The sequence below is a fragment of the Cyanistes caeruleus genome, chromosome 4, assembly GCF_971803275.1.
Source record: "Cyanistes caeruleus chromosome 4, bCyaCae1.hap1.1, whole genome shotgun sequence".
NCBI lineage: Eukaryota > Metazoa > Chordata > Aves > Passeriformes > Paridae > Cyanistes > Cyanistes caeruleus.
Genome location: NC_141704.1, coordinates 77,097,515 through 77,124,124, shown reverse-complemented (window position 1 = coordinate 77,124,124; position 26,610 = coordinate 77,097,515). Strand labels below are relative to the sequence as shown.

The 26,610-nt window shown below is 41.2% G+C and overlaps 1 protein-coding gene across 16 annotated transcripts in view; it reads left to right on the top strand.

Moving 5' to 3' along the window:
* PRR5 (proline rich 5) overlaps positions 1–26,610 on the top strand; it is a 135,534-nt gene that overhangs the window by 80,412 nt on the left and 28,512 nt on the right. For 12 of the 16 annotated variants that reach the window (XM_086885437.1, XM_086885433.1, XM_086885434.1 and 9 more), the window contains 5 exons: positions 5,775–5,888; positions 13,603–13,683; positions 19,256–19,304; positions 20,347–20,404; positions 25,555–25,646. In XM_086885437.1, coding sequence (XP_086741563.1) covers positions 5,785–5,888; positions 13,603–13,683; positions 19,256–19,304; positions 20,347–20,404; positions 25,555–25,646 — 384 coding nt within the window. In that variant the 5' untranslated portion in view covers positions 5,775–5,784. Of the gene's footprint in view, positions 1–5,628; positions 5,699–5,774; positions 5,889–13,602; positions 13,684–19,255; positions 19,305–20,346; positions 20,405–25,554; positions 25,647–26,610 lie in introns of all 16 variants that reach the window. The other 4 variants (XM_086885430.1, XM_086885444.1, XM_086885431.1 and 1 more) reach the window with 1 other exon arrangement.

The window sequence follows — 26,610 nt, the reverse complement described above, 5'->3', positions numbered from 1 at the left end:
AACCTTTACCGAGATAACTAGAAGCAATACTACAAGCCAGGAGAATTGATTTATCATGGAAAGCTTGATATTTTGGATGGGGGTGTAACAGGCCTATTCCTGTCCTTATTCTCTCCTAGTGCCTTTGTCCTGAAGAACACAACAAAAAAGATTTAGCTGTCTACTGTAGTTTAAGAACTGCTTGTATTGCTCTGTAAAGCCAAAAACTGCTGACAGAGGGGGTAGGATTTCATGGATGCTTTCAGCAGGTATTGCTCAACTGTGTTAGATTATGCTGGGGACTGGGATCTATATCTGAACTCAGGGTCCTGTTTTGCTGACTGAAGAACAGAGTGAATCCCCAAAGGGAGGGAAAAGGGTAAAGAGGAGTTCACAGTCCAAACAGGCAAACTGAAGCCTTGATTCCCTGAGAGCCAGCTAAAGAGTGGTTTTTCAAATATTGTTAGTACCAAATTTTCCTTTATATTTAAAAACTGTCTGAGGAAGAATTAGCTAGCTAAGAAAGACAAAAAATGAAGAGGGAGTATAAAAGCTAAGGGTAAAAGAGAAACAGGAAGGGAGCAAGGTGGGGAGGCTGAGAAGCTCAGTGTACAGGTAATAAATGTCATCCATCAGTAGACTATGGAAAGAAACTAGAACTGGATGATTGCTGCAGTCTGGATGGTTCTTTGCTCCGGACCTTTGCAGGCCTCTCTGCTGAGAAAATCTCCTAGGCACACCCATGATGCTCTGCCTCACACTGAGAAACTTCTGGAAGGAAAGGTCCAGGAGATGGGCCCATCTGCAGGTTAGCATGACATGGATAGCTATGTTTGGTGGAAGCCAGTGTATCTCTGAGGCAGGCAGTGGAACTGCAGTAGCCATGGCTTGCCTGAATATCAGCTCTGAAGCTTTGCAGATGGTCTGTAAACTGCAGAGCATCCCTTGCTAGCCCTAGTCAAAGGGCTCTTCTTGGGTGTCACCTTGTGATTGCTTAGGAAGGAGATACTGTCATGAGCATTTCTTTGTCACAACCTAAAAGACAAATGCCAGTTGTGAATCCCACATGGAGGTGAAGGGACAGAAAGCCCGACTCTGTCCACAGGGAGGCAGCTGTGGTCTCATGGGCATGGCTGGTCACAGGATGTAGAAGCACAGGAGGTGTTCCAAAGGTTGGGAAGACATCTAAGTAAGGCCAAGTCCTCTCTTACAAATCAGGGCTTGGCTGTGGTGAGGGCAGAAATAAGATAAAGGACTAGCAAAACCAAGGCTGTCCTAGGACTAACCTCAATAAACAAAAAGGCATCCTTGAGAATGCCTTTATCTCCAGAGGTTGCAGAGAGTCAGTGGGATGGAGGAGGAAGGGTGTAAATAGACCCTCTTTGGTTTCATACTTTCTTTACTCTCTTTATTCTTTGTGTTCTGATAATAAAGGAGCTTTATGTAGCAAAGGAATTGATGAGTCATTAGGTTTACAACTTCATTTCCTTCTGGCTCTTTTTATTTTTTCCTGATGGTTGCATCTCCTTCCTTTCTGCCTCGCCCCTCATCTGCTGGTGTGGCAGGATGTCCTGGGCCTTTAGGAGGGCTATGCTGTTCTGTCAGAAGACTAATTCCTGAGCTTTGGCATGTGTCAAGGCATACCTTAAGTTTTGTGGCGTAGTTTATGAAAAACTAAAATGAATTTTTCTAGGGAGATGTTAAACTCCTTTCTGCCACAGGGACACTCTGCCATTCTCTTCTTTGGTTGTAAAGTGTACACCACTCAGCATCACTACAGGAAGTTCTGCTCTCTTGTCCAAAAGAGATAGGGAGATAAAGTGAAGTAGTGGGCTTCTTTTTTCTTTTCCAATTAAATTTTTTATTTACTGAGTTGTTTTGTTCATGGCAAAGCTCTGAATGGTGAATAAAGCTGAGATGGCAAATTCTCTTACTGTTTGCATCCTCCCACTGGTAGTGATACCACTGCAGTGCTCATTTGTAATTGCAGTAGCAGAGTGGTGTAGTCTTAAACAAGTTGACCCATAGCAGCCACAGCTTTATTACGGATTTCATATATTGTAAATTTCTTAATGTTTCCCATTGTGAACATTACTTTTTACTTCTTTTCCCCTCTCATCATGGTCAAAAAGAAACTTTTAAGTAGACAGTAGAATTAAACTGTAAAAATTAACATTAGGTAAATAAAATGTAAGGTTCTTTCTTTTTGGTTTTTTTTTTCATTAAATCTCATTCTTTTGAAACCAAGTGTATGCTTGGGGAGGACTGCCTGGATTTTTTTTCCTAATGTTTTCTAGGCACAGCAATACAATCTTTACACCACAGGTCCCAGCAAGAGTGTTGCAGGCAAAACTGACATAGCAGGAGGAAACTGTGGCAGGACTCCTGTGATATTAAAAGCAAGGTCCTGGATCTGTATGTTAACATGGTTTTCTAGTAACAGCATAAATCCTCTTCAACTTCCAGCTTGTATTTATCTACCTATATATTGTTTTTGGCCTTAAGATAGAAGTAAATCCAGGTAAGCAGAAATTCCCTTATGACTCTGGCAGCTCTGGGACTTGCTGTGCAGTCATTCAGAGGATGTGGTCCCCACAGATCAAAGAATTCTTTCTAGTAGAGACAGGCCTGTTTTTACAAGGAGAAATGTTGCAGGGGAAGAGAATGAGCTTCAGCTGGCAGTGCCTTCCTCACTGAAATGGTTATGTGGCTCTGATTAAACTATTTAACCTTTGAGCTGCAGGTTTTGTGTGAGCTTAGTAGTATTAGTACCACGTATGGCATACTGGGTTTAAGTGAATTAACCTACCAGTACTTGACAGTCTCAGCTCTGTGATTGCGCTGAGTGCAGCTGTTCTGTTCAAGCAGCATGTAGTGCTCCTTATTGAACCTTCTGGAAGTCTCCTCCCAATCCCCAGTCCTCCCCTTCCTCCCAGTGAGTCCAGCAGTGCTCTCACCCCTCTCCATGGCCAGTGGTGAGCAGTCTGTGCTGCTGAGCCTCTCTGGAAGCAGTGCTGTATTGACAGCACTTCACCAGTGGCTGCAGAAGCACAGCTGTAGCACAAGCCCTTCTGAGGAATTCTGACTCCTGCATTGCCCTCTGGCCACCTGGGCCCCAGAAATCCCCAGCTACCTGCAGCATCCACTTGTTCTTCTGCTGGAATGTGAAACAGAGGTCCAAGATCTCCTGATGTCTCTGCCACCCTTATGAAGTGGGCTGGGCAAGTCACACCACCTCTCTCTTCTTCACTTGTAATGCTGAAGTGCAGATTTTATCTTCTCCCTTCTTACCCAAGCACTACTTAGGTCAAGTTAATGAATGACACGAAGTCAAGCATGTCCGTGGACTCTCAGCATGGTATAAATATGTAGGATTAATCTGCAGTTATGGGTGGAAGTAGCCCTTGTTGAAAATCATTTATTTTATCATAAATCAACATTTGATCAGGTATAATCAAAGAAAGGAGAAAAGAGTGTAGAGAAAGCCTGTCTCCTGTTGCAGATTTTTCAGGAGATTGGAATGCTTGGCTTATGATTTGGTGCATGAGTTGACTCTGAGTGTAGTACAGGTTGACATATAAATAGAATAACTTCTACAGGTGTAGTATTTTAACCGTACAGACAGAATCAAAGTGCTAAAAAATGCAAGGATTTAATCCAGTATTATAACATTTTGCAAAACTTATTAAATTCACAGAATGTGGGAAGAAAAAAAGCAACTAGGTGGAAAATGAAATTAGAGGGAATTATATTGCCACTTGTTTATCTAACTAGCTTTTTCACTTCACAGGGCAGACAAACATTTTATCTGAGCCCTTAGCAGAAACTTAGGCTGATCTGTGTTCCCCTGCTCTCCCCAGCCATATTGTCCACAGAAATGGAGTGCCTTTCATCCTATTTGGATAAAGCAGTGTTCTGCTGGAGCTGTGTTTGCTCCCTCATTTGTATGCTGTAGAAGACATCTCATCCCTTAGAATATGGATATATACATATATAAATATATATATATTTGTTTTCCTTTTGCTGCCATATACATAATGGATTGTTGTTTGTTTGAAAGTGTTAAACGTCTGGAAGAGTTTAGTAAGGGGATAGTAAGGTCTTTGTCCTTAGGTTAGATGTGGGGCTGCAGGTCCCTTCCAAAGTGATATGTTATATGCCATCTACTGTGCTGCTCATTTGTATATTTGAGAGTTTTGGTGTGGGAAGGGCAATTAATACAATGCTAATTCAAGCAGTGGGATAAAACCACTATGGCTAAAAGTGGCACAAGGTAAAAATAGATTTATTTCTCTAAGTAGTTCTGTAATTGGTCCCCATGGAGCTATCACAAACTACATCAAATTATGGAAGTAAATATTTATATGCAATAATCTTTTCTGACTTTGGTTGAATAGTGAGAGGAATTGTTTTTTTACTAAAATATATCAGTACATGATGCACATAGGGCAAAGCTGTCTGTGAGAAATTGAGTTTTCCTGTAGAGTAAGCTTTGCTATGTTATTTGGACACCAACAAAGCTGGTTATACCTGAATCTAGACAACAGGCAATCACAGATGAAAAGAGTAAGTAGAAAACAGGAAGAAAAAAAAAAAAAAAAAAAGGAAAGGATAAGTTCTATTTCTTCTACTCTTTGCAGTGAGTGTGAAGTTACTCTGCAAGAAGCCTTTGTGGCTTTTACCAGACTATGCAGATCAGTGCTGTAGCAATAAAAGAGCAATTCTTATGTTCTGGATCAGTCTGTTGCAAACTACCCCAGAAGATTAGCCAGGCATTCCTGGATTTAAAACAGAGCTGAAAGTGAGTGACAGCAAACTAAGCATGGGGTGGAGTCTTGTAGAAGCATATCCTTCAGCTTCACTGCTGCAGTCAGTCAACTTTCCTTTGAAGATAAGACACCTGGGGCTTTTGTAGAAACTTATTGCAGCTGTTATCACAATTTAAAAATAAAAAAACCAAACAATACAGGCAGAGAAAGGCAAATCATCTGGCTCTTCTGTGCACCATCAGAAATTCCTCCAAATGCTAAACCCCAGACCATCACTTTTCATTCCGCAGTTATGTTGCTTGCGAATCCTTTGTGTGAGGCTTTGAGCCAGAGCAGCCTCTGAGCGTGTGGATGTGGACGTATGAGTGAGAGTTTGAGTGTTCAGTGTCGCAATGTGGCAGGGCACAGGCAGTTATGAAACTTCCCAATAAAGTCTCAGTGCGTCAGTATTGGCTACTTGGGTTTGTTTTGTTTTTGGTTTGCTTTTTTCCCCTGTCTGTTGCCCTCCAGTTTCGTTTCCATTTATGAGAGCAGGAAGAGGGGCGAGAGTTTGGGAAATGCTGCAAGACCCCCCCAGGCTGCTGGAGGAGCCAAGCAGTTCCCATGACAGGTGGAGCACCGCAGTGCTGAGCGAGATTCCCAAGACATGCTGCCAGGGGCCAAGGGGAAGGGAAGCCTTCACACTCAGGGCAGCTGTGGTTACAAGGGGCCCCTTCAGTGTGCTGTAGCAGCAGCCAGAAGTTTGACTTATTTTTTGAAAGGACTGGAGAAATTATTAACCACAGTTGATGACGTCAGAGTTGATCTGATTAAAGGTTTGTTTTCTTGCTGGCAGAGGTGTGCTCCCTAGAGACCGGTTCTCTCTTCTTTTTTTTTTAAGTTTCTTTTTTGAACAGCAAACGGAGGGAACTGCTCGCACTGCTGCTGCTGCCGCTGCTCCAGCTGCGTGTGTATGTGTGTAAACAGGATGGTGTATCTGTAGCTGCCACACGCAAACACACATTTGACCATGAGGACTCTTCGCAGGTTGAAGTTCATGAGTTCGCCCAGCCTCAGTGATCTGGGCAAGAGAGAGCAGGCAGCCTTGGATGAGCGGGGGACACAGCAGCGCCGGGCCTGCTCCAACGCTACCTGGAACAGGTAAGGTCACACAGTGTGCTGGCTGCTGGCAGTCTCCCCGTGCTCCTGCAGCGGGATTGATGTGCAGGTGGCTGCTCTGTGAGCGGCAGGCTGGGCTGGCTCCCACCTCGGCAGGCTCACAGGCTGTCTTGGTACATGCACAGAAGCTCCCACTCAGATTAACACAGGAGTGCCTTTTTCCCCTCGCTCTTAAACTTTCTCTGAAGGCTGATAACAGAGAGACATCCCTGCCTTCCCTTCAGCCTTTGTGACAGACAGCGACTTGTTTCACAGCATCCAGCTTCAAATATATCTTTGTGTCTATCTAAATATTCAAAGTTTATGTGGCTTAGGTTATATTTAAAAAAAGAATTACCTGTGCACAACTATTAAAATACATACTTCCTATCTGTATATCTATGGCTGTTGCTGGTAGTTGATGTAATTATGACAAAGTCTACTAAGTTTGCTCATGCTAGTACAAATAGATGTGTGCGTGTGTGTATGTACACATGCAAACACCTGCACTTTGGACAGGGAAAATAAGTCCTGATTATTTCCTTTACTTTGTTTATACATTTTAATTATATGGCTGTTTTACAAGAAAATCTATGCAAACATTATGCTGTGAATGTGTCCATTAGCTCAGCCATTCAGAAAGCATATTAATGTCCATTTTGGTGACAATCTTAAAAGATTAATCTAAGCCTCTAAATGGTTAGGAATTAAATTCTTAGGTCAATTTTGAAAATGAAATGTCACCTCCTAGATCACAGCTTGGAAAGTGTCATCTGTAGTATTTTATAATTATATGGTGGTACAACTGTAGGAAGAGAAAGACCGGTGAACTACAGATACATATGCCTAAATTCTGAGAAAAATAAAATATATAAAATATCATCTCTTCTGTCCTTCTTACCACTAAATTTGTAGTTTCATGTCTGTATTAAGAATTAGTTGCTGAATGCCAACAGTGCACTAAACTCTGCAGCTGTGCTGACCACAAAAGAGACTGAGTTTCTTCTCAAATATCATGCTGTTTGTATGAACCCAAGTTGTACCGGATGTGTGGATGGATGGTGATGGTAGATCAAGGATAGATTGGGCCATCTTGAGTTGTGCCAGTTGGGACTTTATTTGGCCAGTAGCCCTAAGGGAAACAGCAGGGAGTAAGAGACTCCTGGGTGGGGATCAGAATAGAGTCCCCAGGTTAGCTTTTCCAGGTGTTGCATGTGGGGAGGGAGCTGTGGAAGTGCAGATGCAAAAGCAGAGCAGGTCACCCGGCTTGCTGGGAGGCAGAGAGTTCCAGGCTTGGGGCTGCTGCTGATACTCAAGCTAAAGGATTTTCCTAGTTGAGATGAAGCAAGAGTTTGTTACTTTCAATTTGGACAGGACAGGGCAGGTACAGCTCTGGCCAGAAGTGCTTGCCAGTCAATGAGCTGGACATCTGCACGTTTCATCCAAACAGTTACACAACTGTCCCATTGCTGTTCCTTGAACAGATGTCAGTGAGTCTTAAATGATACTGAATTAGATGGATTAAGAAATTATACACTGTAGCTTCTGCCTATCATCAGTGCATGTCTATCTTGACATATATAGCAGAGTCTAGTCTTGGGGGAATCTGTGTTCATCTCTCCTGGAGAGACTGTAATGTTCCTGGACATCTAAAATTTGACTCACCCAAAACCTGGTCTGGGTTTTTAAAGTTTTGGGCTGTGGAATTTCTTTTATTTTTCTATTGCAAAATTGAAACAACCCAATATAGGACACTTTGCATACTTTGGTTTACAGGAATATTTTTCCTTCCAAATGAAATGATTGCTTGTGTTGTTTCATTCTGTGCAAGCATAAGAGCTTGATGATCAAGGAAGTCAAGATGCACCAGCAGAGCTCTCCCCTCTCACCAAGCCTGGCTGTTCTATATTTAAATGTCTGCTGCTTTCTTGCATAATGTTAGCAGCTGTGCCTGGGTGTGGCATATGTGTATCTGCTTCTCAAAGAAGCTTTGAATTCAGTTCATGAGAACTGAAGTGGGGAGAGCTGAAGCACAACACACATCAGGTTCAGCCCCACACAAACTGGCTGATCCCATGCTGAAAGGCAGATCTTTGAGGCAGAGCAAGGATGCTGCCCCTGGCCATGCCAGGGACTGAAAAGCTGAAGTGCTGCTAATGGGGTCCTGTGCAGGACAGCAGCTCAGTCATTGGGGGCATTTTTGGAGGAGGGGGTGGATGCATGGCTGCCCTTCTGCATTTGTTCTGTGTGTGGCCACTGTGGTACAGGGATGTCCCTTCTGCCACTGCTGCCTCCTTCACACCAGTCTCAGCTCAGACTGTTCATACCTGCAAATTCTTTCTGCATTTCGACACCAGGAGTGGACAACCTGAAGGAGCCCCATTCAGCCTACTGGGGGAACATAGCACTGTGGTAGCAAGGAAGGTCACTTCCTCCTCCCTTTAAGTCTGTGCTAAAATGCAGTGAAACTTCTCAGCACTGTTACATCAAAGGGAAATTGGTGCCAAGCTGCTGTCTGCTATTAGGCAAATGAGACTTTATATCATGGCTTTTTCAGAGCTTGCTTTCCCATGAACCCCAGATCTGTGCAGCAAAACACTGTTGGTGCAGTTAACTGGCAACCAACAGCAACATAGCGGAACAATACACTTCATTACAGCTCACAGAATTTGCACTGGATTAAAATAGTTTAGATTTTTTCACTAGGTGTAAGATCACTTCAGGCAAAAATGAGGGCTGAATGCTGACTAAATCAATTGGACTGAGAAACCCAGAAGTTTTAATCCTGAGCTCACACACCAGGGGGCCCACTCAGGCCAAATAAAATCCATGGCAGGATTTTCATTCTGACTGAACTAGCACAGACTGCCTCATCAGGAGCTGATACTGTCTGAGTTCTGCTCTAGGAAAGCCTCTAGTCAAAGGTTCTTAGATCCTCTTTGATGTAAGAAAATACAGAAAATTCACAGAGGCATGAAGGAGTAGGAGATAGCAAGGAAAAGGTGAAGAAAACAGGTAAATTGCTTGTGACATTAGTGAGACCAGCAGTAAATCTGAGGAGACACCAAATCAGAAAGGATTTTAAGGTCTGGGGTAATTTTTTACAGTAAACAATTTGCTGTAAAATAACTTTTACAGACATGAAAACCATATTTCATCTCCTAATTTAAGATGAATGTTTTTTCAGATGACAGGAAGGCTTTTCCAGTGGAGAAAATATTCCAGACCAGCATATTTTTCTTCTGTCAGTTTTTATTTAGAAATATTTTAAAGTATTTCTGCCTGTCTGAGGATCACCCTTTTTATTCTGACCCTTTATTTGAAGCCCTCTGTGGAGTGTTTGGCACTCTCTGTGCATGGGGGGGCAGACAGAATCTCACTGTAGGATGGAGGGGAGAACAGGGCTGGTGAAAGAGACTTCCCACTGGCCAAGCCACCACTGGTCCCCATGGAGAATTTTCCAGCCATGACTACAGAAGGTGGTGGTGGTGGTGGTAGTAGGGAATTGCTGCTCCCCATAGCCCTCCAGAATAATTTACACCTCCCTGAATGCAGATAACCAGTTTTCTTTGTCCTACAGTCCATAGAGATACTAACGCTTAGTAACACTTAGTAGAGATACTAACTCTTAGTAACACCTCCAGGAAGTCCTCTCACCTGTCTGTCTCAATTTCTTGGTTTGTAAGAGCAGTGATTATAGTTGGTGAAGTGAGGCAACTAATGCCTCCCTAACTCTTTGAAGAGGGAGTTTACCAGACCAGCTTATTTTCACTTGTATGACCAAGTGCTTAATTGCAGCCTGTCCTTCTTTGCAGTTTGCCTTACCTTGGGTGGAAATTCCTGGAACATAAGTGAGCTAGCATCTAGGAGCTTATTTTGGAAGGGTCAAGGCCTTCCCTGCCAAGGGAAGGTTGGTGGAGTTGCAGCTGAACTGAAGCTGTGCTGAAAATTGGCTCTTCCCAATTTGATTGTGCTAATTCAGAAAAATTATGTTTTACTCTGGAGCAGGAGTGTCTTCAAGAAGGTGTTGATGCACCTATATCAGGTTAATTATTGTTAATTAGCTGTTCATGTAACTGTGCAGAGCCAATTTGCCCTAACTGATTTAGTCCGTTTTGAAAATGAAAATGTTGTCTAACTGCCTGGTAGTCAGAGGGTGTGATTATTCATACCCATTGTTTTTCCTTCTGGACTTCACCTGGAACTCTGGGAGAATTTGCAAACACTACATAAAAATCAGTGATATTTTCACCTATGCTGTTTGCACACAAAGGCAGTGACTGCTTTAGAGACCTAAAATTATCTGTGTGATGTTTATGGGATGTTGAAGTTGGCAAGTCCTGCTGCTTTGCCAGGAAATCATGAGCTGGAAGGGCCATGGCCATGGTTGAAACACACAGAAGATCAGGACTTAAAAGACTTGCAAGCCCAGCTTTGGAGTTGCTCCTGATCTCTGTGGCCAAACTGATTCTGACCTGACAGAAAACTGTTTTAGTTGCAATAGTTTTTCCTTCTTGGCTTCTAGATGTCAGTAAAAGAACAGTTATGGGTGGTACTAGAAGGAGCCAGGCTCCCACTCCAGTGGTATCTGGATGGACAAATAACTCAGGAGAAATGTATGTTTTGGTGGTATTGAGCTCTGTAGGCAGTAGCATGTAACAGACTGATAATATGCAAAATCAGAATAATTTACCCCACTCTGCCTACCTTGACCCTGCCCCTGTTGGGCTGATTGTGAGTGCCATCAGCAGGGATCCAGCTCTGTGCTCCAGGGATTTACACCTTCCAGATCCCTTCATGGTGAAGCTAATGGTGGGGAAATTCTGTGCTGTGTGTGCTGGAGCTGCCATTCCCCACATTTTCGTTAGCTGGAGCCACCTCCTCCTCTGGAGGTTCAGTAAAATGTGGAATGACTTGTCTTTCAAAAGAGATGAAGTTTCTTAGGCTGATGAGTTGATTTTTGTGGTTGTGAATGCTGCCTTGGTTGAAGGTAGTTTTGTTTGGCAATCTGTAGCTACTGTGGGATAGATAAGTACAATATACATTGCTGGAGCCATTTGACATTTTGTTGTCATTCTAAAAGCAGCCCCCCAAAAAACCTGGTCTCTAAAGTTTTCACATCCTGATTTCCTCTCCTCAAGTGAGCCTGCTCTGTAGAGTTTTTGGGCTCTATTGGACTCTTTTTGGTCTCCTGCAGTACCTTGTTCCTGTGCACACACTTACACACAAAGCGACAACAGAGGTGTTCACAGTAGTATTAGTGCATGACTGTGCCCATTATTAATTTCTATGATGTAAAAGAGTTACAGAAGGGAGTTTACAAGGCATTTCCAGTTCAGGTTAACTATTGCAATAAAAGTTTCATTATGTACATTATTGACTTAAGCCTCAATGAAAGCTGGTTGCAGGCACAGGTGAAGCAATCCACCCACCACAGGCATCTTGCAGGACTTCTGTGTGTAAGCAACAGCTCATATTTTCTTTACACCAAAAGGTTGAACCATTCTGACCAAATATTTTTAAACAACCTCTTGTTATAGAAACCCATTGATTTAAGTGAGGTCTGGGTTTGTTTTTTTCTTTAGCTTTAGGTAACTAAGAAGATTTAAGCAAACTTTTCATTATCCTGACACCAACTGAGGCCACCAAGAGCATCCCAGTTATTCCAACTCCTCTGTGTCTGCTCTTAAGCAAGTGTGGAGGGCCAGTTCCAGTGCCATTCCCACGAAACCTGCAGGCAGGGGCTATATCCTGCACCCTCCATACAAGCACTGCTGTCTGTGATGGGAAGGAAAGGCAGGTGGTCAACTTAACGAGGCCAAGACTTGTTTTCCAGACAAGGATATTGTCCCTCACTACTAGGGAGTTCCCAGGCAGATTAAAAGTTCACTGCTTGGATGTTCTATGTCAATGCTCACAACCTGTCCTCTTTAATTCTGGTTAAAAAAGCTTGCTCTCTCTTACTTCTTTGAGAAATAATAACGGACCTGTTAAGCTGGAGAGAGAAGACCTCTCCCTTATTTAGAAAGGGCTGCCACAGAGAGAGTGAGAGAGCACTTCGCCTTTTAGAAGAAATGTTTAGTCATTCTTCTCTGCCTAAGTCTGGCAGGCAACATTGCAAAGTTCATTTCTGAATCAGAAGAGTGTGTAGAGACTGCTTGTTTCATTCACTACTTTAATCTTATTTCCCTTATGACTCATAATATTAAAACACCCAAGTCACTTCACTGTGTACCAGAGACATTTATCTGCTGATTTTCAAATAATCATAAATTGAGTGTGTCTGTATGAGCCAGCCAAAATAATCTGGGTTAGATTGTGAATGTATATCTGTGCTTGTGGGGAAAGAGGGACTGCTGTGGCAGCAGTCGTGTGTAAGGTTTTGGAAACATCTTCAAAGGAACAAAAGAGAGAAGAAGATAATGGTTCTTATTTCTGCTTGCATCTGTATTTCTCCACAGCAGGTCAGACCCTTCACCTGCCTCTTTTAGTTTCCTTTTTCCTTAGATGAAGGTGGCTGTGCTTTTCTGATAGTGCATCTCTTTGCTATTGTGTCCCTGCATTTTGAATCTCTCAGTGAACAGTGTTCAGTTTACCTTCCAACCAGTCCTCTGCTCACAGCTGGCATTGAAATGAGCTGTCTTACCATTGGCCTGGGAAAGTTTAATGTGGGCACTGGCATTCCTGAGGCACTTTCTGCTGCTGCCTGGCATTTTTCCTGCAATGACATCCCCTTGGAGTGGGAGCAGCCCTGTGCAGCTGGATCTGGCCCTGGATCAGGCCAGAGCTGACCAAGTCTTCCCAGCACCCGAAGGGAGGCTACAAGAAAGGAGAGAGACGTTTTACAAGGATGTGTGGTGACAGGATAAGGAGGAATGTCTTCAAACTGATAGAGAGTAGGTTCAGATCAGATATCAGGAAAGAATTCCTCCCTGTGAAGATGGTGAGGCCCGGCACAGGGTGCCCAGAGAAGGTGTGACTGCCCCATCCCTGGAGGCATTCAAAGCCAGGTTGGATGGCTTTTGGAGCAATCTACTCTAAGGAAAGGTGTCCTTGCCCATGGCAGGGGTGGGACAGGATGATCTTTAGGTCCTTTCCAACCCAGGACATCCTGTGGTTCTGTGATAAGCTTTTCCACCAGTAAGAATCAAGCTTCCTCCCTGGAGACCTTACAAACAGATACCTTTAGCTCTTCTTCACAAGACACAGCAGCCCCACACCCTTTTACCTCCAGGGTGGGCAGATCTGGTCCTTGTCCTGCTTTCCAGAGCTCTAAAGCTGATTGCTACTGCCTTGTACAGACTCCAGTGGAATGGAAGCTGTTAATTGTCTCTGCAGTGAGCCGTAGAGATAAAAACTATACTTTTAAATTTTTCAGATATATGTGAATATAATAATATGTGAATGTATTAAAAGTTATAGCTGACATACTTAAAGTGTTCAAAGAAATTGGTCTAAGTATTTGAAATTACTGATTTCAGATGTACATCTATTGAAGTCACTGAGTTGGAACAAATCTAAAAGAGCTTATTTTCGAAGATGTTACCTATTGCTAGGCAGTAATTTCCTTTTAGGCATCTGGGATGGGTGGGGTACCAGAAGTCTGTGACTTTTAAAAGGTCCTGAAGTGTCTAGACAGAAATGTTAGAATAATTGTGGAGGTCATACCATTCTTGAATCTTACTGGGTGCTAATGACTCATCATGTCCTCTTTCAGTATCCACAATGGAGTGATAGCAGTATTCCAGCGTAAGGGTCTCCCAGACCATGAACTTTACAACCTCAATGAAGGAGTCAGGTAAGAGACTCGGCCATGCAAGGTGTTCTCAGCCAGATGCTCAGTACTGTTTGCCAGCCCTCACACTTGACAGCTTCTGCAGAGCATTAAGGTTTTTCTCCCAGTGGCAGTTTTGACCAGCACAGTCCATTTTGCCTCAGTAATCAGTGCTGCTGATGTGTGTCAGCATTTCACTGTGGGCAAGAGCTGATCCCTCCTTCTGCTGGAGGAATTCACCTCTGAGCAGTAGGGCCTTTTGATGTGCTGGTTTAAAACTAAGGTTTAAAACTGTGCTGGTTTAAAACTAAGGAATGGAAAACCTGGGCCCCTGTTGTGATTCAGCCCCATTGCATGGCAGTGATACTGCCATTTCCAGAGGTGCCACTCTCAGGTGCTTCCCTTGCATCCATGGAAGAGGTAAAGCCTCCAAGCACTCAGTGAGACATGGCAAGGAAAGATGTCCTGACTGGTGGTCCCTTAGAGCTACTGCTCCTTCCACACAGCATGAATGTAAATGAAGTGACAGAACTGTCCTGTTAGACATCATGGCCTGAATAACACTGTTTATGTTTCCAAATTCTTCCCCATATCCTGATGATATTGTCTGTAACAGACTAACTGTAGGCCAGTGAGATGTATATTGGGAACTTTCTTCCCTTTAAAAAAAATTGCAAACCCTACCATTTGAGTTATTCAAGTTACAGTTGAAAAGAAGATTTACCAAGATATAAGCTGATAACTGGATTTACAGCACTTATTATTGTTTACCAAACCCTCTCCCTGGCAAGGGCAAGGTAGCAGATTTCTTACAGAAATTTGTCCAATGCTTTATAAAATAAATGGTGGAAAAAAATCTGCACTTAAAAAAGACAGATAGCTTATTACATTCCCTAGCTGTTTTCACATATGATTCTTAGTTATTTCCTTTCCTTAACAGCTCATTGCTACTCTGTCTGGACACTGGAGTCTGACTCTCCAATATATTCCCCAGAATAACAAGATATTCTGGGTTTATCTGTCCCTGGCTGATTCTCAGTCTGGGATAGTTGGCCCAGTCTGGTTCCTTTAATTGGAAAAAAAGAAGATCTCTTCAGAAAAGTCCAGCCAGATGATATTGGCCTGTGTTTGGTTTTTTTTGAAATTAAAATAAACTTACTCTTCAGTTATTTCTTCGCTGGTGAGAAAATGGCATATAAAAAATAGCTTTTCTATGATGTCACTTAGCATGATCCGTCAATCATGTTGAGTTGTTTGCTGGAATAATGGTTAATCGTTATTATTATAAGTGCTGTTAGGATTCTTCAGGTTTATCTGAATGACAAAAAATGGTACTTCTGGACTGAGATTTCTTGGCCCAATGCATTTCCCTTAATATGCTTGTCTGCTTGTGAGGGACAGGAGAGGAAAAATAAAAACTTTCTGCTGATGTGTCAGACAGATATACTCTGGTATGAACCAACAAAGAGATAGAAATGTGCCCAGATTTTGCTTTAATTTACCTGGCTATACACCCTGAACCACAATGATGCTTAGTAACATAGTTGAGTTGAATTTAATGCAGCATCTCATGTGGCTGAACAGGCAAGCTGACTAGAAATACACTGATTTTTTATTTTTTTTTTTCCATTTTATGTCAGGCTTTGCTGCCACTTGATAGGCCCATTTCTTTTTGTTTGGGTAGGGATGATGCTGCTTTGTTGGTATCTCAGCTGGTAGGTCACTTCAGGGAGAATGCCTGGTGTCTCATACCTGAGATGAAGTTGCTGATTTGACACATGCCAAAAATACCTGTCTTACTGCTTTTGTTACTTATTTCAAAATAACTTTATTTGGGTTAATGTTATTATTGAGTGAAAAAATACCTGATACATAAACATGACCTCAAAAGTGGAACAAGTCTGCACTTGCCTTACAATTGTTTTAGACACATGAGTACAAACTGAGAAGCAAATCCATTATTTCCACTGGGCAGAATTCAAGTGTGGAAGCGTTCAGGTAAATTGTTAATATTAGTTAGTTACTTTTGTGAATAGTTACAGGACAATAAAATAAGTTATTTTACTTTACCACTTTAATTAGAGCAGATTCTGGAATACTTTTCATAATAAACCCTTGAATATCCAAGTTGATTCCTAGCTCAAGTGTAAATATTTGAACAATATTTGCACGCCATTGTTTTGACTCAGGAATGTCACATCTATTCAACTACCATGTGTCACATACATGCAAACAAATGCATAAAACAATTTCTGAACACACATCTTGAGGTTTTGAACCCTGATTATTTAAGGAAACATCAGTGGGTAATTGTGAAATTGTGAAAATCTACTTTTCTTTTAGGTTTGGCTCATAACAGCTGCCACTTGTTTACACCAACGCCTTTTGATACCATTCTTACATTCTTGTGGCATTAGAAAGTGCCCTTAAATACTGAATTGCATACAGCCTTCAGAATCCCTATTGCAATAAAACCAGTGTGGGAGTTGAGTCTCTCACACTGCTGGAACTCCTGATTTCCTCTGCTAAAGCTGATGAAGCACAGTAAAGTCCCAGCAATGGGGAGTATCACCAGTATGTGGCCTGTGCATTCCTTCTTCTGAGCCCTTACTGGGTCATTTATTAGGAGATTGAGTCAAAAGTCTGGTAATAAAAATCTCCATGCATGTATGTACTGCTTAGTTTTCTCTTGGTCCACACCTGAAATATTAATAATTAAACAGTGTTTTCTCCTTTTTCATTTCATGTAACATATGCCATTTCAAAAGATTTATTTTGACTGCTTTTAAAACAAAGAAGAAAAAGTGAAGGGAAACGGAGTGGATGTCCTGTATTAAAGCTAATGCATATTTATAGCTTCCTCTTTTCTGAGTTTCAGGATACTGATGTGATGCAAACAAAGCACATTTTAGTGTCATTTCATGTTTTGCAGCCAGACTTCAAACCCAGTAAAATCACTTGTTTGCTTCATTTAACTTTTTTAGTATCTGTTGTGCAGTGTTAAACTTTCCATTCTGAGTACTGTTGCAAGAGTTAATTTAAACAGGAACCAATGAAACAGCATCAGAGAAAAAAAAAGTTGGACGCCATTTTAGCACATTTTAAAGGAATTTATATTATCATCTTAATTTGTTAAGTATTTGTTAAATTTGTTAACTTATTAAGAAACAGGCAGTAAAGACCTGATATCAGATAGAGAAGCTTTATGAGTGCAAAATGCCTGCTTTAAAAATCAGATGTACTTGAAATAAGTTCTGCTATCTGGTCAGGGATTTCTTTGAAGTTTAGTCAGATTTTTACCTGGATTCCACCATGACGTCCATATGATGACCATAAGGTTGGTCAGTAATTGAAATTATCCAGTATCTGACAGCCTAACTGTTTTTTTTTAAAGGAAATGAAGCAAGGATGAAAAAAAATTTGCAAGCAATGTCTTGGATCCAGTTTTGTTCTGGATATATACTTATATATATTTAAATAAATATATACAAAGAATATCAAACACCAGTGTTCTGATCTGACCTGAAGGCTTCACTGTTTCACTAGAAATTAATTAAGTAGCTTTAAATATCTGTATTATTAGGGATTAAAAAAGCAAGATGCATGAATTGTGCTGTCAGTTCTTCTGCCCTGTAAATAGAGATGTTAATGTAGGTGTAGAGCTGCCTACTGGCAGCTGCTGGTGTGGTGCAGTCCAGTGCATATAATTACCTACAAGCTTGTTATTTGATTTCAGTTGAAAAAGCAGAAATGTGGTGGAATCTTGTTTTATCAGAGAGCTGGCTATTGGATAAGCAGAACATACATTTTTATTTCCTGACCTAAACACCAGAATTTATCAGTAGAACCTAAAATACTAAAAGAGAAGGTAGTTGCACATCACGTCTTCAAGGCTTTGAAGAATCCATCTGGAGCTGCTAGCTTGAGGAGAGGGTAGAAAATGAAACAAAATCTGTCAGCATAAAGTACCAGTATTTTCTTGAAACAGTGGCACAAAGAGATACATGAGAATAAATTGCCATTCTCATAGTAAAATTCAAATCTGCAACTTTCTTGTTAGTTCAACCTAAAAGTGGTCTGTCTATCCATGTTCAAAGTAAGATGAACCTTTGGTGTCATCACTTGTGATCTAGAAAAAAGTCACCTCACTGGACAGCAAATCTCCACTTGGAGTGAACATGCTACAATTTGGCTGTTACAACCTTGTTCTCCTTGAGTTCCCTTGAGGCACTGGAACTTGAGCAGCTCTGAGTGAGCTGGGTTTTAATCCCTGCCAAGGGCTTGTCAGTGTTACTGTTGAGAGCAAGGTGCTGCCAGAGCTGCCCGCTCCCCCACATTGCAGCCACATGCCAAGAGGGCTGGTGGTCTTCATGGCAGTGGGACACCTATGGATAATACCTCTGCTGGCTTTCAGAACTTTTGTCCATAAAGAGTTTGTCTAAATTAGTCAAGTTTCTAGCTGAAAAGGATTTTGATGCTTAGGAACATCTGAAAATGCCCTTCCTTCTGTTTATTTTTTAATTTAATTTATGCCTAGACCTTCCAGAACTGTAGGGTCAGTGTGGACATGTGCTTAAGGATAAATAATTCCATAACCGTATTTCAGCCGCCTCAAGACTGACATGCTCCTCTCTTCCCTGAACTCTCAGGGGATCTCAAGAGGCTGTGCTGAAGCATGTGCTGTAAAAACATCAGAACCAAGTCCTGTAGACTTTCACAGAATATAGGGATATGCTGGATTTGGTTTGTAACTAAATTATTTACTAGCTAAATAATTTGGTTAAACAGTTGTCAGTTAAAGACATAACATGAAGGGATAGATGACATGCTATTGAACATATAATTCACATAATTACTCTAATTGAAGTGGGTGTTTAGATTTTAAAGTCACATTTGACACCATTTCTTCATGGAACCTGGCATGGTCATGCAGGCAGGTTTTCAAAAGAGGTTTCTTCAGAAAACCCAGCTGGGACTATTTTTCTATAAGGTCTGAGCTGTCATTTATGCATCTAAATAGTGGCCTGACTGAAGAGAAGTGTTATCTAGCATCCAGCATGTGAGATTTAAATAACACGGCTTTTTAGCTATGTGGCAAATCTTACCTGGATACCGGCAGGCTAATGGACCAAGTTGAATTCAGTTTCTGAATTTGAGAGTTTGTGGGATTTGTTTTGCATGGGAGTTTCAATTGCTCTCTGAGGTTGCTTTGTAGGTTTTAGTGTGGAGGAATTATGAAAGGCAGAGCTAAACTGTAAAATTCCTACCTGCCTTTTCATTGAAACCATATGAAACTTCAGCTGTCTTGTCCTGAGTGGATGTAGGATGGAAAGCATCCTCTTTACATCAAATCTTATTTTCCTTTCATATGTGCAATTGAAGCATCTAAACTGACAGCAAATATTTTTCAACAGGCAAAAATGATGGTTTGAGTCAGTATTGTTGGTCCTGTTTGTTCTCTTTGTAGTTAGTCATTAATGACAGTCTCTGTGCTTATTCTAAAGTAAGTTGCTATTAGTGACTTCTCATTCATGCAGTGCACAGCTAATGTGATTTGCTGATCACACCGATTCTTTTCTTGCTCTTTTTAAAACAGGCAGTTACTGAAAACAGAACTGGGATCATTTTTCACTGAGTATCTGCAGGTAGGCCTGTGTTTTCTTTATTTAAATCCAATTCTGTTTCATGCTACTAAGAAAAATAATTTTGCCCGCACTAAATGATGACTTGGAGATACTTGAAACTGTTCAGAGATGTCCACTGACTTCCCTGTGTTTTTGAAATCAACACATTGATGAGATTTGGATTTTATATATATGCATACAGTTAGATAGTGAAAACCCAACCTGTCACTGTGTTTCTATAGGTCATTGCTGTCTTTCTTGAGGTTTCACACATTGTTTTTTAGCTTAAATTTGAAGTCCTTGAGTAAACCAGTGAAATTCATTGCAGTAGAGTTACTAGGAAAGACTTTTAGAAGTATCACTCTCTGTTGAAGCAATATTCTTTTTGCTTCTTTAAGTACATGTTTTTTAGGTCAGTCATTTGAAGTTTGAGAAATACTTTGTACTACACAGAATACATCCTTTGTCCTAAAAACAGCAGGTGATTATAGCATACTTTCACAAGTGTCCCGTTGCAGTGAGGGTGACTGCAACAAACTTTTTGGTCCTCTGACTTCAGGGCAGAGGGTGGCAAAAATAAATAGGGACAGGCACAATTGTGTGACCTGAAAAGTAAAGATCTTTAATAAGCAAAATAACAAACTCATAATCTGAACAACATACAGGAATGCACACAGAAGGTGAGGACCAGGGGGTTACAGTAACTTAGGTAAACTAAAGTAGGGGTGGAGTCTGAGGGGAAGGAGCAAATAACAACTAGGGATTATAAATATGTAAAATAATGCGGCAAAATACAGCCAATGGTAACAAAGAAACTATGGAACCTTCAAGTGGGTGATATTTTACTCACCATGACTACAGGGATTTTTCTCATGGCCTTCATCAACCCCAACAGTGGCCAAGTGATTTAAATAAGATGAACACAGCAAGAGTCCTTCAATGCTTAATTTTTAAAATAAAATACCCCCTTCACTTTCTAAAATTAAAAATGAACAAAATGTGAAATATGATTGCTGTAGGGAAGTACAGAATTGAGTAAATGTAGTCTATATTTTATTTACAGAATCAGCTGCTCACAAAAGGCATGGTGATCCTAAGGGACAAGATTCGTTTTTATGAAGGTAACTTGCATTTTAGCATGGCTATGTATGTCACAGCTGTTTTTGCAAATGCTCTGGAGGCATTGGCATGCTTTCCACTATCTTCCTGGGACTATGGATTATCAGGTCTCAGTCCATTCCTACAGTCTGTTGTTGGTCCTGTCTTGGTGCTCTCATTAACCTTCATAAAGGAGAGGTGATTGCCTAGAGCAGCATTGAGGGAGTCATTGAAGGATTGCCTCCAGCAAGGACACTTCCTTCTCCTTCAATTATATCCTGCTCAGAAAAACTGAAAATTAAGATATGTAATAAACAAAAAACTAAGCAAAAAAATCCCTTTAGATACTTAGTTTAAGTATCTAAGTCCAAAATAATGCTGTAGTTTGTTTTAAAAGTTATTCTGGAATCATGCTGACATAAATGAGGTCAGGCACTGTCTCTTCTAAAGACAAGGCTCCATTCAACTGTCTACACCTTCTGGAGGTGCCATCTCTGGAAGTAACATCAAGGATAAACCTCCACTTGGTGTGTTGCTTTATAGCCACCAATATTTTAGCTTATGCTATTAAGTGGTCATAAGTTTAGATGTGTTGTTAAATACGCTGTGTTGTCCTAGATTTGGCGTGCAAGTCGTGCCAGGGGAGGTTTAGATTGCATGTTAGAAAAAAATTTCTTCACCGAAAGAGTTGTTCAGGCATTGGAACAAGCTGCCCAGCGCAGTGGTGGAGTCTCTAACCCTGATGGTATTTAAAAGTGATGTAGGTGTGGCACTTGGGGACCTGGCTTAGAGGTGGCCTTGTCAGCGCTGAGTTCATGGTTGGAGTTGATGATCTTGGAGGTTTTTTCCAACCTAAATGATTCTGTGATTCTATACATCAGATGGTGAAATGGTTTTGTAATAGCTTCAAGGATTATTGCCTATGTAAACATTCCAAAGATCTTTGGGTGGTGAAGGCAGTTTTAAAGAAATGTATCTTTTCTTTTCCACAGCTGTAGTCATAATGTCACTTAGTCTAAATATGCTGCTTAAGCAGGAGCTTGGAGACAGCTGTTTCCATTAGTCTCAGCTATCTATACATCCTGTACATGACCTTTCATTACTGACAGTACATTTGATCAGATTAAGGTGGTGTTACACAATCAAGCTTTTCTGATGAAAAGACAGTAGCCCTGAACACTGCAAAAAGAGGATCAATATGACATTAAAAACCTCAAAGCCCACAGAAAAAAGCACTGCAAGTCCTTAAGCTGAACACCAAATTCCACATTTATATAAAATAACAGCTTGGAGAGCACAAGGGGAGCTGTAGGGATTGAAAGGCCTTTATAGCTGCTCTGTAAATCACAAAGGAAGTTGTTTTACAAGTATCAAATCAGCAAATGAGATACAGACCTACCAAAGTCCTATACTTTTTTTTTCCTAGTATTACCATCTTGAAAATCAAAAATACTGTATCTGATGCTTGAGATCAAAACTAAGATTAAAAACTGAACTGTGAGACGACTAAAGGGCTTTCAAATATAGGACTGTGTTTAGGAAATACCAAATTTCAACAAGCTGTTGATTTTAAACTTGTTTTGTTTTTTTTGATTTAGTGTATCATTTCATGGCTGCCCTTTAAATTATGGTCAAAAATTCTGGTAAGGTGAGAATTAAGCTGGTCATATTTTTTCCAAGTCTGTGATCAGAAATGTCTCTAAAACTGGCAAGTTACAGGAGGGTAGCAGTAATTCAGACTTCTTATTTAGAGGCAGAGTTGTTTCTGACACACAGCTTTCCTGGGGAGTTGCTGGTGGACTTGAATTTCCAAGACTGGAATTTGTGTTTATTGGCAGCAGATGCAGCTCTGCCCCAGAGTCCATCCTGTATTCAGTGGCCTCATGGCTCTCAAAACACCCAAGACAGAGCTGGAAGCATGGAAGTCTTGGAGCTCCCATTCTGATCAGGGCTTGCTTCCTGGGTCTGCAGAAGCAGCAGTTCTCCCTTCAAATCCCAGGTTGTCCCCATCCCATGGTTTGTGTTTCCCTCTCCACTTGGTGTTGAAGTTTTCATAAGAGAAAACCCCCCACACTTTGGAGGGGTTTTGTCCTGCAGAAGGTTTTGAAAATCACAGAATCACAGAATGGTTTGGGTTGGAAGGGACCTTTAAAGATCATCCTGATCCACCCACCTGCCATGGTCAGGCACACCTTTCACTAGACCAGGTTGCTCCAAGACCCATCCAACCCAGCCTTGGACACTTCCAAGGGTGGGGCAGTCGCAGCTTCTCTGAGGCAGGGCCTCACCACCCTCAACAGGAAGAATTTCTTCTTAATATCTAATTATTTATTCTTATATTTCTTTCATGAGTTTCGATTAACTTTTAGAAGTCCCGTGAAAAGTACCAAATGCATTTTTATGCCATACAAAACTGACTATATTGTGCTTCATAAAAATGAGCATTTAGAGTAACCCAGTTTCCTGGAATCCAGCAAATGCTTATGCTAAATGCAGAGATCTTTGCCTGACAGTAAGAAAAGGATCTATCCTTAATAGCACATGTAAGTCACATTCCTTCATGGGAAAGATGCTCATCAACAGATCATAGAAATTCTTCCACAGCCCTCAATAAAAGGCCTTCCCACCTAAGTCATTCAACTCTGCATCCTTTCTGAGTTGCTGTGCAGAGATCGATTCCATCTCAAAACAAGCTGCTCACAAGATGGAATAAGTGTGTGATGGTAAAGGCATGTTTATCTCAAGAGTAATTTACTTCATACTATTCTAGCAGCAAGATTTGAAAAGGACTAGATTTATAAGGGCTTTTAACCTCATCTTTTGGAAACTAGAACTAAATTTAACTCAAACAACATTTAACTCTTTAAAACTCTGTCTTCAGAGTGTAGTGGTTGGGCTTCTCCTTCATGATCAGATTTATATCTTGGAAGCCCTTTCAGACACTAGTATTGGATGTTAAAATGCAAGGTTATTTTCGTGATTTAGCCCCAGCCAGCAGCTCTGCCCTGTGGAGCCACTCACTCACTTCCCTCCATGGAATGGCAAGGAGAATTAGAAGAGTAAAAGTGAAAATCTGGTGTGTTGAAATTATGACAAGTTAATAGGTAAAAGCAAAAATTATGCACACAAGCAAAGCGAAATAGCATTCATTCCCCACTTTTCATGGGCAGGCAGGTGTTCAGCCGTCCCAGGAAAGTTGAGCTCCATGGTGCACCATGATGACTTGAGAGGACAATTGCAATCACTCCAAATATCCATCCTTCCTCCATCTCCCCCCAGCTCTGTATGCTGACCATGACACCAAATGGTCTGGGATGTCCCTGTGGCCAGCTGGGAAATGCTGTCCCAGCCATGTCCCCTCCCAATTCCTTGTGCCCCCCCTGCCCCCCTCCCAGGCCCTCACTGGTGGGGTGGGAGAGGAGCAGAAAGAGCCTTGGCTCTATGCACACCCTGCTCAGCAATAACTAAAACATCCCTGTGTTATCAGCACTGCTCCAGCACCAACCTAAAACACAGCCACTACCAGCTACTGGGAAGAAAATTAAACTTATCCCAGCCAAATCTAGCATGTTTATTATTACTGTTACTGTTACTATTCATACTACTGCTATCATTATTTTTATTATTACTACTATTACAACTGCTACAGCTGCTAGAAATTTTTGGACTTGGTTCCCTGCTGTATTTCATTAGAATTAACGAAAAGCATACTTTTAAAAAAGGTTTTAAAAATATAAAAAGAGAACACCTTTTTCAGTCTTGCACGTGAGCGTGCAGGACAGAGAGAGCTCCTGCTTGGTGGTGCTGAAAATAAGACCTTGGTGTGTTCCACAAGCTAGCAGCTGCAGTGTAGCATGGTGATCTACATCTGAAAGCACTTAAAGTCATCACCTTGGAAATAATTCAGTAGTTGCAGATTCACCAGAGCTGTTGCTATTCATCACGTGCTTAAAAAGGCAGGGGGATCAAGTATCCTGTAGTAAAGATTGGCATTTGGCTAACTTTGAGTGCAATGCTTTCATGCATAATTGCTTCGTGTGTACATGTGTAATTCTGGGCAAAATACTCCCTGGCTGAGACTCAAAGTAATGCTCTAATACAAAAATTAAGAATAGTATCATATTCTGACAACAATAGTAATGTTGATTGAATTTGCTTCCTGGCAAGTCATATTGTCTTGTCTGAATATCTCAGAATCTCTGATGTCTTTATCTCCATGACACTTGCTGGTGGAAGTGCAGGGGCATTGCAACCCAGCCTCAGTTGGGTTGGGGGCATAGGGATGGTAAAGAGCTTATCCAGGGTCACATGGGCCATTTTGGGGAACAGGGATCTGAAGCCAGAACCCACCCATGGAAACAGATTTCCTCTATGGATCTTGGCTCCTGCATTTGCCTCTGTGTTGTGCAAAATGTTCTGTGAGGAACTCAATGTCCAGCTTGGTTGTACAACTTGGCCAGAGATTCTCCAGATTCCACTGGGGAGGATTCCAGGTGGCTGCTGCTGGGGAAGGAATGGACATGGAGGTGACCTTGTTGTGACAACCACAGGGAACTCTCTCCACAGCAAATTCTAACTGCATTGCTTGAAAGTTAGAGTAAAAATTAGAGCCTTAACATGATTTTACTTTTCCATGGATCTTGAGTGAGTTTTTCTGTGTAAGTGGGAAAGGGAACAGTGGAAAAGCTACAAGGGACCAGCTTGAGGGGATGCTTTACAGAGCATCTCCACAGAGTGTGGTTTGCTCTACTGACTTGCAGCTTGAAAGGCAGGAGAGAGAACAGTGGGGTAAATTCCTCTGCAGGAATACTTCCACATTTAACCTGATGTGTCCTCCCCCTGCTCTCCTCCACAGTCCAGTCCAGCAAGGATTACTGCAAGAGGAAGATGTAACCTGGGCTATTACTCTTTTTTCTTCACAGGGTTTTCCTAAGTAACTTCAGACTCTGAGTTTATTAAGAGCATTAGATGAGTCACCTGAAAAGGTACAAATGTGGAAGGATCTGATATACCAGTATGGAAAATTAATTCCATACTGCTAATAGTAGCTGCTACATGATTCATCTTCGCATATAGTAGCAGATTCACATTGTTTCCTATGTGTTTTACATTTTGCAGCTAGCTGATTACAATCAAAACTCTTCACTAGGTTTTTTTTTTTTTGTTTTTGCAGGGCAGAAACTACTGGATACCTTAGCTGAAACCTGGGATTTTTTCTTCAGTGATGTCCTGCCCATGCTGCAGGCTATTTTCTATCCTGTGCAGGTGAAAAAATTACTCTCTTATCATAGAATCTTGAAAAACTGTAAAAAGCAACTTTACGGGTTCATCAGCAGATTGATGCAATGCTTAATTCTCTCTCCTTGGGCCAACCTCCTAGTGCAGCTATTGTGTTTAGTCATGTCATGCAAATAAGTTACTTGTGCAAATGGTTTGAAGTGCTTGTTTGGAAAAGGTGAAAAGGAACTTTCAAAACAAAAGTGGAGTGCAGGGAAGCTGGTTAGTCCATTTGCCAATCACACTAAAAGTCAAAAAAGGTTATGAATGATAAACTGAAGTGTTGCACAGTGAAATAAGTGGAGTTGTGTTGATTTAAATATATGCATTTCCTTTTCTGCAATGTGAGTTTTGTCTTTGAAGTATCTCAAATTTTGAAAAGGAATTGTATGTCTGAGATTGAATTCTGTGCTATGGTAAGTGGACAGCAAAAGTCAATGAAGTTTTACCAGTTTAGATGAGTACAGATTTTAACTGCAGTAATTTTAAATGCACAATAGATACTTGATCTTCTAATGTAGTGATAGCCAAAGAGTATTGTTTATCACTGAAGTCTCAAGGAAATCTGTACCAGACAGGTGCAAGTGGTCTTTGCAGTTCCTTATAGATTCCTACAGATTTCAGTGGGAACTTGGTGGCTGAATATATTTGGGGAAACTTTAGAAACCTTCTCTCATTTTTTCAAATGGACCTTATGCCTAAAATGGTTGCCCAAATGTTAACAATACTACCATTTGAATCTTCAGACAGTTACAGGTATGAAGTCTGAATTTAGAGGGAAAGTTGCTATTTCACACTGAATTTTATTCTGAAAGGGAAGAGCCCAGAAAACATACAAGCTGCTTCACCTAATGACTCATGTCACAAGTAGAAATTCTAAAACAATGGAAGTAAGATGTTATTAAAAACATACTAGAACACAAAGGGAAATTTTTCTAAGTGCTCTGGAGTT